The sequence below is a fragment of the Vicia villosa genome, linkage group LG2 (genome assembly GCF_029867415.1).
Source record: "Vicia villosa cultivar HV-30 ecotype Madison, WI linkage group LG2, Vvil1.0, whole genome shotgun sequence".
NCBI lineage: Eukaryota > Viridiplantae > Streptophyta > Magnoliopsida > Fabales > Fabaceae > Vicia > Vicia villosa.
The window spans coordinates 92,064,668-92,076,697 of NC_081181.1; the positions used below are offsets into that span (position 1 = coordinate 92,064,668).

The window sequence follows — 12,030 nt, forward strand, 5'->3', positions numbered from 1 at the left end:
CACATCATAACATCTTCAGTCTGCTTCTACTTCTGTCTTCAAATCTACCTTTGTTTCTTTGACAGTGGCAAAATCAGCATCAGCCTCTCTCCCCCTTTTTAGCCATAATATGACAAAGATTTATACAATGTCATAATATGCAATGGAAAAACCTGTAACTCCCCCTGCACATGAGGAAGAAGATACAAAAACCAGTTCTTGCCACTGTAGTTCTCCAAGAACTAGCCCTTGTAACTCAGAACACAAATCACAACTAAAATGTCTCCCTTCTCGAAGGCTGAATAAGAAGACGCATTCTCGTTGTTATTGCTGTAACACCATTGGTAGAGTTCCATGATTTCCCCACCCTGTGTTATTCTGAACAGATTTTGGTAGAGGAACCCATCGCAATACCAAATCTGGACGCACCCAACACAAACACACACGAAACACATCTTTGAGAGATTTGATATCTGAAGCCTGCTGCGAAGATGCTAATTTATAGCCATTGGAGAATCATAAGAAGTAACGATAGTCTTTGGTCTTGTTCAATGGTCAAACTATTAATTAGGAAACAGTTCTAAAAGCAATTACTCTTTCCAAAGCAGTTTTTCCTTGTTTGACTCTGCAGAATCAATGTCTTTAACTATGTCATGACATCCTGTCAGACATTGTCCCTCTTTCACCCCTCAAGCACATAGCTTAAGATTCTTTAAGAGACTTTGACAAAGCATCCTATGAACCACGTAATAGACCTCCTACTCCTTTACTGACTCACTAGTCATAGACTTCTGTTGTTCTGATCACCTTGAGACTGTATACTGCAACTGTGAAGAGCCTTCCAACACTTGTTGACATGCAGCCACTAAAACAGTTCAAGATTTGTGGATACCATACGCACATGGTTAGATTCAACCATTCCCAGAAAAACTGACTGTAATGATACATCTTGTTAAATAAACCTTTTCATAAGAAACTTCCTCTAACTAAGTTGAAAAAGCTCCTGCTGACTTGGACCACCTTCATTATGATGATAGAGTATAACAGACCAAGATAATTTTCTAGAATTATATCTTGAACTAAGAAGACACTCCCCCTATCTGAGATAATTTGTGCTTCATACAGGAAAACTTGTAATGATGAATGGAAAATATAAGACGCATCTTCATATCTTCAAGAGCGCACCCTCTGCCCAACTAACTAGCTGACACACTTCACTATTACAAAGTAACTCCTTTACAAAAGATACTCACATCAGAATTTAGATGTTATAACATCTTGTATAACATTAAGATACAGTTGAACAGTTCAGTACATTCAACTAACTCCACATCTCTTTCTTCAACAGATTCAAGTCTACCACCTTATCTCCACCTGAAATAATCAACAAATAACCCTTTGACACTTGATGCTTCCATAGAAAGGTTGCCACAGACTCAACATAAAGAACTGCCACTTCTTCCACTTGTTGATCATAACCCTACCAAGTTGCACTCTGATCATGGTCTGCCAAGATAATTTGAAATCCTCCTTGATATGATGTTTCTCATAATGATTAACATACTCTCCAATTAGAATTAGAAGAATCCTTTTTATCCACAACTATGTTGATCATCTCACCAAACTTCTGTCTTCATAGTCATACTCACTACTGAAGTCTTCATCATGAAAGTAAACACGAATTGCCAGAACATGTTACCATCACCAAGAGCAGAATCTGCTCATTCTAATCCACATTAAGTTAGAACGGTCACTTCAGACTTAATGTTGCTTCTTCATCCTTCACATGCTAGATTCTAGATAATTTTCCAAACCAACAAGATATAGTGATGTTGTGACATCACGCAAGACATTAGTTTATCAGACTTGAAATCTCATCAATATCTCTGAGTGTTCCACCACCTACACTGATTGATGTCTTGTCATACTTCATACTCCCCCTGAGAATTACAACATAAGGATGTTTTGAATAATTGTCCTTAACCTGAAGCATTCTTCATTTGGAACTGCCACACTTTCCAAATTTGGAATCCTTAGTTTGCTTGCTACACAAGATCCAGACTGCCACTTCATGTACCTTGAAATAGAAGAAACTTCTAAATAGCTCTTGAACATCTCTTCAACAGATAGGTCTGAAACTAATCTTTACTGGTGTCTTCAAGTGTTGTGATGTAACATACAAAACAAAGCATCACATACATCTTCTTCTTCTTCTTCCACATAGTTGATGTAAATATCCAGCTCCCATCAAGATACTCACCATCTCCTATATGTTTCTTCTTCTTGAATCAACTCACCAGCCAACCATTGCCTTTCTTAATGCTTAATTGAAGATAACACAGAACTATAATTGATGCATAGTTCAAATCAGACCATGGACACTTCATACACATACTTAGCTCCCGACAGAGTATATGAATCTGTATTCAGGCTGTACATCCAATAAGTACTAAGTCTCCCGTCAAAGCACCTATTAGTCACTCAGATAGAATTTGCTGCTCACACCAGGTCCTTCTAAATGATCTCTTCTTCATACATGAAAGCATTCTTCTTGAAAATGATGTTACAACATCTGTTATGACATCATTCATTTAGACTCTTTGGATTTCTCATTCAACATCTCCTGTATGACACTTGGGGAAAGACAAAGAAAGCACGACCAACATCATCAACTCAGCTACACATCAGTCATGATTAAGGGATAATATATGCCATATCTCAATAAACTTTTCTTCAGACTTCTCTTCTGACTTTGAGATAATGGATGCCACAATCTGTACCCCATGAGGAGATACCCTCAACAAGGTTTCTGGAACAGATTCACTTATGACATAACTCCTGAAAATACCTCAGATTCCACACAGTAATCTGACTCCCTTGAATCATCACACAATATTCAAAACCATATTTCACTATGCACGATACACAGTATTCAGTTTTCACCACTAACTGTTCTATGATTAAGAAAACAATTCACACATCTGGTTCCTTTGATCAAAAGAACATACCAGATATAAGCTCATCTTGAATTTTCATAGAGGTCTTGAAAAGAAAACCTGAATGAATCCTTTCACTTGCACTGAGCTCTACTTCCAACTCCCATAAGCTTATGCCTGAAATAAACTGACATTTGGGATGGAAGGTTCAGTTGATTGTATTCTGACCAATCAACACAAAAAGCAGATGTCTCCTCTTCCAGATCAGGAGTAGGTTCCAAACAAATGTACTCACACTACATAAGTTTAGCACCAGAACATCTGTTATTCAACTGGTAGCTGCATACCAGTATGCCATCAGTTCCTTCTTCTTGGAACACACAATTCTTGACAATCTTGAAGATCATCAAACAACTTTGCAGATGAATATGAGGAACACTGATCATTTGAACCTCTTCAACCTCAATAACCATGCCTTTATGAGTGGACTTGAGAAAATATTTCAAGTATCTTTGACACTTGTACTAAAGTTGAGAACAATCTGCTACAAATTCTGTTGAAAACCATATAACCCTAGAGATCTTCTTTCAAAGATAGGATTATGCATCAGATGCTATGCAGCAGAAAATAGCCATATATCAACAGAGATTACACAATGCTTACTCCCAGAACCAGTTGTAAGCATGACATCCAAGAATTGCAGCTGAACAATCCAACAATATGCTTGCTTCTTCTTCAAGCAACACAACAAGACCTAACCAATATTCTGACCAGAAAGAAACAGATAAGCACAAAGAATACCTTATCATTAACTTCACTCCCGCATGAAGGTTTTGACAATCTTCTTCTCTGTACCTTGCTATATGCTGAATAAAACACCCCAAATTCTTCACTCCCGCATGAATCATTTGGATATCCTCGAAACCAGTAACACCATCTTCCCTTGCCAAGAGAATACACCTGTTTTGGTCAGTTTGGTTCAGTCTTCCACACATAGGTCCATCCTCCACTTCTAGGGACCATACAATATGAACATGAATGTTCAAACAATCATCTACCTCCAACAACCAGAAAGTATCTCCCATGGATCTCATCCAGAAATAGACAGGATGCCTGCTCTGATACCAATTGAAATTCTGGTAAGACAGACTCAGAATGTCATACACAATGTCACGACATCTTTTCTGTCATCAGCTTAGCTGAGGCAGTACATACAGATCCCCCAATTTTTTATTACTTCTAACATCCAGAAGTCTGGAAGTGTTGGGATCACATATCAGTTCAGTTAACATAAACAAATCTGCTTTGCAGAGATTCTGTATTAGCACAGTCATTAAATCACACACTGATGTCATGCACGATGTTATGACATCCAAACTAAACTTACAAATAAACAATGCAGAAACATAAATAACACAGAGAATTGTTTACCCAGTTCGGTTCTAACTAACCTACTCTGGGGGCTACCAAGCAAGGGATGAAGTTCACTATCAGTAGTATCAATTCAGAGTTAAACTCGCCGTTTACCCCTCCTCACTTAATCACTACCCAATGACCCCTCTACCTAGGTCCTCCCTAGATATGGAATATCCCCATTCCACTCCCAATCACCGTAGTGATGTCCAAGCACTCCAGCCCCTAGCCTATGCTTGACAGCTTCTCACCAACAATCACCTCATGTGATAACACACTGACAATAGTCAAAGTAGAAGATCCACTTCCAATACACACTTTGATCTTGCTTCACAGTTTCGATCAAACGACACATCTACACTCATTGCTTCACAGCTTCTGAGTGAGTACACATACCTCTTGCCTACAGGCTTCGAGGAACAAATCAGTGACCATCCCACAATCCAGGTGGTTCACCTACACAACAAACCCTAATGACTACATTATGATCGTTAGATTTACAAGGCTACAAAGATTCCTATTTATAACCTGATCCTAGTTGGACTTGGGCTTAAAATCGCAGCACTCCATGCTGTTACAAATCAGCAGATTTCTTCTGCTACAAACAAGGCCTTTTAATCATAACTTACCTAATTTATCTCCTAAATTAGTAACTGCTGAATCTTCAATCTTCAGATTTGATTCTTCAATATTTTGACTTGATTCTTTGACCTTTAAATCTGCGCCACATAGGATTACATAATATTCACATAGAATATTCTGTATCTTTTAAAACCAAACTGAATCTTCCTTCCTCAGTTCTGCAGGCGCGATGTCATGGTTGAAGTCATGACATTCCTTGTAACATCTTGCTTCAGTACCTGTTTTGTTCTTTTAATATTTGCAAGAGTACATTACATTACATTCAGCTGCTATTATGTTTTAGCCAAGCATGGATGCCAATAAGACAATAATACAGAGCAGAGCACTAACATAATCAATTAGTCAATTTAATTATTTAACAAATCCAATTTACAATGGTCACGTCAAAGCAATTAATTTTTTTTTATTAAGTCAATTAATCAACTAAATTACTTATCAATTTTATTCATTAAAAAAACATTTTTTTAATGTTAAGTCGACTTGTTTAGAAACTCACTTATGAAATGTTGAACTAATTTTAAAATTGCCATTGTGTTATGTCAAGCTTAATCTAAAACGAATGTTTTTCACTAGTGAGTCAAATGAAATTACTAGGAAAAGATAGAATCATGTAATAATACTTGACAAGTGTAAAACCCATCATGCCTAGGTTCAACAAGGAATAAATCCTCCGTATCTCCATGGAGATTTTTTTTTAAAGAAAACCTCATGTCCAAATTAGGTAGTTCTAAGGTTGCAATAAAATCCTAAGGGCCAAATATTACAAGACAACAATAAACCAAGATAGTAAAGAACACATTCAAAAGTGTTAGAGGCACATGGACATGCACATCGCCCTGCTGGTGGGTACGAGTGCTCTATCCCCTCTCTATTAACTTGTTTGGTCGAGGATGATTTATATCTTCAAAATAAATAAAAAAAACTATAGTACTTTCCAATTAAATAAATTAAGACAATAAAATCATTAATTAATTAAATAAAACAACAAACCAAAAATTAGTTTATGTTATTATCCTATATACGAAGTTACCGACCGGCACACATTGAATCCAAATATAATTTGCCCGGTCAAACTCGGCGTCGTTTTGAAAATTCCATACCTAAAAATATCAAATATCTCATCAACGGTTTCAATCTTCTACAAACGCGACTACAAAAATCCCCTGCACCTCACCAATCTCAACCTTTCACTCAAACTCAACGAAAAACAACAACAAACAATCCACCGAAACTTACGAATAAACACGATAATACCATACACCGTCGCACATAGGATTGTCAAATATTTTTCTTCTTGTTCTCATCATGAGTCTGAAACCTGCAAAAACAATTTTCAACATTCTCTCTCTTCTCTCTCTTCCTTCTGTGGAAACCTAATCCAATATTCAATTGACTTGTGATTGGTTTTGGGTTTGATTCAATCATTAGGGGTTAGAGGAACAAGAAGAGGGAGAGTTTCAATTTCAAGTTTTTTTTTTTTGAAATTTTCCCAAAAGGGATTAGGGTTAAGGGTTTCTTTGGGTACTTTGAAATTGATGCAAATTTTTGGTTTTGTGGGTTGTACCTGAATCGAATCGGAGAAAAAATTTGATTTTTTCTTCTGGGTGTGTGGGAAAATGGATTTTGAGATTTCTGATGAGATGTTAGGGACTTTTGCTCCACTTTTAGTTTATTGGATTTATTCTGGTTTTTATGTTGTTTTGGGGTTGTTTGCGGAGGATTATAGGTTACATACGATACAAGATGAGGATGAAAAGAATTTGGTGTCTAAGTTTGATGTTGTTAAAGGAGTTCTCCTTCAACAAGCTGTTCAAGCTGTGGTTGCAACCCTCTTATTTGCAGTAAGTTGTTTTTTATTTGAAATTTTTTTCTAGTTTTCCTTTAGTTTTGGTTTATTTCCACATTTAGATATGATATTAGTTAATTTCATATTGCCAAAGCTGTGTTATTGAGGTTTAATTGCTTAATAAACTGTCCTATCTGGTTCCTTCATGTTATTGGAGGAAACTTAGATCACAAACAAATTGCGGTAAGACATGTGATGTTGGACAGTTAAGAACCAACACAAGAATAAAATTAGTGTAGCATAGATGAGGACGTTGTGTTGGATGTGTGGTAAGAGTAGACAATATAAGATTATAAATGACAATATTAGAAAGAGTGTTGGGGTAACACCTATAGTAAAAAAGATGGTGGAATGTAGACTTTGGTGGTTTGGACACGTAAACGTAGAGAGAAGACCTGTAGCTTCTGCGGTAAAGAGAGTAGATTAGATGAAGGGGAGTCAAACACCTAGAGTTAGAGAAAGACTTTGAAAAACTATTGAGAGAAGTTATTAAGAAAAATCTCGAAATTAACGATTTGGATAGAGCATAATCATGAATAGAACATTATGGCAGAAGTTGATCCATGTATCCGACCCAATTTATTGTGATTAGGTTTAATTGTTGTTGTTGTATCACAGTTTACCCTTCCAATACTAAGAGCTTTTGATTTCGTTTATTTCAGTTTATCTGTTGACATAAGCACTTATGAGACTTTTTGAGAGAGCTTACGGAAACAACGTATGGCACATCCATAAGTTGTTTCCATGTTTGCATAACCCTTCAGGATAGCTTATGAAAATAATTTATAGCTTTTATGAAAATATTGACTTTATTTGATCTCTTGTCATAGAAATAGTTTATACATAAGCACTTATATGATAAACATATATGTTATAACTGCTTAATTTAGTTGTTTATCTTAACAGGACCTAAGACTTAAAGTATGTTTTGCCAAGTTGTTTAGAATTCAGATGCAAAAGTGGGTTCATTTTTTGTTTTTTTATACAATGATTTCGTTTTGTTTTATTTTGGCATATGTTGCCTAATTACTTAATCTCTTGTGTCTAAGTATTCAATACATTTAGATGATTGAATTGTGTAAAGTCTGTCTTGATCATAGACCACCATTGCACCCAAAGTTTCTTTTCCTCAAAAAGGGGAAGAAGAGCTTGGAACATCATTGCAGAATTGTGTCGTGGTTTCTATAAGTTTTTCTTTGGTTTAGTTAATTAGAAAAAAGAAATTGTGAGTTCTTACTAACACTGACTTTTTCAGTCAGTTTAGAAGCTTTACATTTCCTGTATATGAAATGTTTTGTAGATAAATCTTGAGTAGAATAATATTTTGGGAATTCATTGTGTTATTATAACATCAGTGTTGTCCAATTGTGGTTACAGTGTGCAGTAGCAGAGTTTAAACAAATCACCATTGTTCTGCGATACACTAGTTAGTACAAAGTATTAATCAAATAGCATTGCTATATCACCGTAGCGTAGTGGAATTTGATTGAACAAACTGCTATCTCTGAGATTTATGACCGACAACATCGTATCACCCTGTAATTTTTTTGTTTACTTTGTGCGTGTAGGTGACAGGAAGTGATACCCAAAGTAGTACCAATGAGAATGCTTCTATTCTTGTTTTAGCAAGACAATTTGTTACTGCTATGTTGGTAATGGACACATGGCAATACTTTATGCACAGATACATGCATCAGAACAAGTTCCTATACAAACACATCCACTCTCTACATCACAGACTCATCGTACCCTATTCGTTCGGAGCTCTTTACAATCACCCCGTTGAGGGTCTTCTTAACGACACAATCGGTGGAGCTTTGTCTTTCCTCCTCTCTGGTATGAGTCCTCGAGCATCCATCTTCTTCTTCTCCTTTGCCACCATTAAAACTGTAGATGATCACTGCGGGTTATGGCTCCCCGGAAACCTGTTCCATATGTTTTTCAATAACAACTCTGCTTACCACGACGTACACCATCAACTCTACGGTAACAAGTACAACTTCTCCCAACCTTTCTTTGTTATGTGGGACAAAATATTGGGTACCTACATGCCATACTCGCTGGAGAAGAGGGCAAGTGGTGGTTTTGAATCTAGACCTTGTAAAGATTTCAAGGCTGAATGAGAAATTAATCTTTTTGCTTGATGAGTATTCTTTATGTGTAATAGTATTGTTTTTTCCCACGTTTTGACGATGAGCACTGCTACCCTAATGAGAGTGATTGTGCCTGTGTATATACATATGATGTGTCCTATTCTATATTCTTCTTTCCTTAATGTTCATACTAGGTAGGTTAAATAAAGAATATTGGGGAGCAATGTTTACTATGTGATTTTTACCCTTGTATTACTGGCTGCTGAGTAATTATTTTGTATCCTTGTTTTTAACTTGCTTCCAGTGTTGTTAAATGCGGTGTTGTCAAATAGAAGGTACTTTATTGTTGTAGAAATTTAGCAAATCTCTATTTTGTGATGGTGTATTGTAACATAGTGGGATATGAACAAACTGTTATTTTCTGCTATCATGACGCCACTGGTTATATGGCAGAATGGTATGGCAAATTTTGGACACTGCCATAGACAACTTGTGAAGGATTTCTACCTTGGTTGTTCCATAGGTCACACAATAGTGTGTTAATATGGCAGAGTTTGGGCTTTAGCCATATTCTGCCATTGACAATACTGATGCAACAGGAACTTCGATATTATTATTGTAATTGTAATTGGACTTCCTGATTCTAGGACTCCTGTATCTTACCTTGTTAAACTTGGTTATGAATGCAATTTTTGATATTATAATGCAATTTTAGGACTCCTCTATTCTATTTTATAAAGAGGTCCATTTATGTTTGAAGCTTGGTCAGCAAATTTCATTGTTGTAAGAGTTAATGGACGTGTTTGATTCTGAACATGTGCTCCTTTAACGAATAAAATTTGTTTTAAAATGAATGTTATTCTTATTTTTCAATGTAGTAATGGTTTTTATTTTTTCAATTATGTCTTTTAATTATTATATTATACATTACTTTCAATATAAAGTTAATTTAATAAAAGTGCAATATTTTATAACAATATGATTATATTCTTTAAATGACACTCATTTTAAATAGGAGGGAGTATTAAATTGGTGACAATCAGATCTCCTGTTCCCATAGCTTGAGAAATGAGATACAAAAACACTAAGCCTACGAAATTTTGGCATTCCAAGTGCCTGACTGAAACTAATAAATTTTGGCATTCCAAATGTCTCGTATGAAACTGTAGCACATATCTTATTGAATCATTGGCGCGTGTTTGGTTCTATGATGTTCTCCGACTGAGTTAAAACTGAGTTAAAGATTAAATGATTTATGTTAGAAAATTAAAAAGAATCTAATAGTAAATTTAAGTATATAAATCAGACTCAAGTTACAACTACTAACTTCAAGCATGTGGAATCATGTTTTGCAAGTTTAGTGAACAAGGAGGCTCTCGAAAATATACACTTGGACATATTTTTGATGATGATAACTAACAACTTAAGTGAAAGCATATTAAGCAGTTAAAGATACAATATACACTTGGACATATTTTTGATGATGATAACTAACAACTTAAGTGAAAGCATATTAAGCAGTTAAAGATACAATCAGGCTAAACTACTAAGCCAAGGTTTAATGATCATTACAAAAGTCTTCTCTAATGATGACACCAAACAAGAATACATCTCAAGCCTCATCTTCAAGAAGAATTCAAGAAAGTGTTTGACAAATCTTGAAGCTTCAAAGTGTGAAAGAGAAGAAGTGTGAAAGCTCTCCCTATCACGTCCGAGTTAATAATATGTTGTAAAAACATAAGGGTTTTTTTCCCGTAAAGTTATACGGCTAATCACAAACAACACTAAAACAAGTTTTATAGCTTATTTCTATTAATAAAATATTTCTAAAATGTTTTATAGCAATTCTAGTTGAATCGGGAGATGTCAGAAAAGTTTTGAGAATTTTTTTCTGTACTGGCCAATCGATTGGCATTTATACCCAATCAATTGAGTTAGTGCAACAATAGGCCTAAACGTTTAGGACAATATCTTAATGAATGATGACGACTATATATATTTTCCTTCCATTTGAAAATTTCTAAACGATTAATTTTATGCCAACTAATCGATTGGAGCGTGATGCCAATCGATTGGCTTATCAATTCTTCCCCTAAAAATGTTCCTTTTTGTGCCAACCTTTAGCCTATAAATAGAGGTCTATTCCCTCATATTTCACATCCAGAATCGTGAGCTTTCATATCTCACTCCTTACTATCTCTAAAAATATTCTTTCACTTTCTCTCATTTACTAATTTAGCCGTAGTGCTTTTGAGAAAGGTCTTTTATTTAGTGAGGTATTTGTGTAATTCTAGAAGAGTAGTATTGTAAATTCACCAGGGAACATTTTTTACCTTGGTTGAATAATTTCTCCAATTAGGGATTGTATCTTTTGTTTGTGAATTTAGTTACTAAGTCGCCAGTTTGGTTCGAAGGCTCAACCCGTTCAAAAGCTTTCATCAATTCGAGATCTGCCCGCTATTAAGATCACAAGTTGGTTTGTGGTTATCTTATGTAAAACCTCAGTTTTATTTGTAAGCCCATCCCGATTTAAAAGCTTGCTAAGGTTAGAGATAAGCCTGATATAAAATCTCATAGGTTCGTGGTCAGCTCGTCAAAGCGCCGGTTCGATTCATGTGCTAAACCTAATTTAAAAGCGCTCCTTAGTTTGAGATAAACCTGTGTAAAATCTCGATTTAGATTGGGGACTAACCGCTTCAAGTTGCTGTTTGGAAAGAATACTAATAACTTTAATCCGTTGTTTGGAAGTCAGACTAACCGCTTCTCTCTGTTGTTCATTGTTTGGTTAGAATTTACCAAAAAACTTCATTTTTCCTGTATTACGGGGTTCGAGAGTTCAACCTACAAAAAGCTCTTAAGTTTATTGGATACTCTCAAGATAAAATCTCAGGGACATGACTAAGTCTTCTTGACTGAACCTGTATAATTCCTGACGTATTCTCTTTTCCCTGAACTTTTACTTTCTGCATTTTATTTTTGGCTGCTAAATTCTAAAATCCTTTAAAGTGATTTTAAACTCTAGAAATAATCCTTAAGTTTTTCAAACTAATGTTTTTCTGAAACACACAATTCAACCCCTCTTGTGTGTGGAGTTAGATGTCCAACAAGTGGAATTAGAGCC

The 12,030-nt window shown here is 35.5% G+C and overlaps 1 protein-coding gene across 1 annotated transcript; it reads left to right on the top strand.

Moving 5' to 3' along the window:
- Window positions 1-6,280: 6,280 nt before the first annotated feature.
- Window positions 6,281-9,202, top strand: LOC131651639 (sphinganine C4-monooxygenase 1-like). The gene is made up of 2 exons (XM_058921307.1): window positions 6,281-6,811; window positions 8,385-9,202. The coding sequence occupies exons 1-2, from the start codon at window positions 6,587-6,589 to the stop codon at window positions 8,937-8,939; spliced, it is 780 nt and encodes a 259-aa protein (XP_058777290.1). The 5' UTR covers window positions 6,281-6,586; the 3' UTR covers window positions 8,940-9,202.
- Window positions 9,203-12,030: the final 2,828 nt, after the last annotated feature.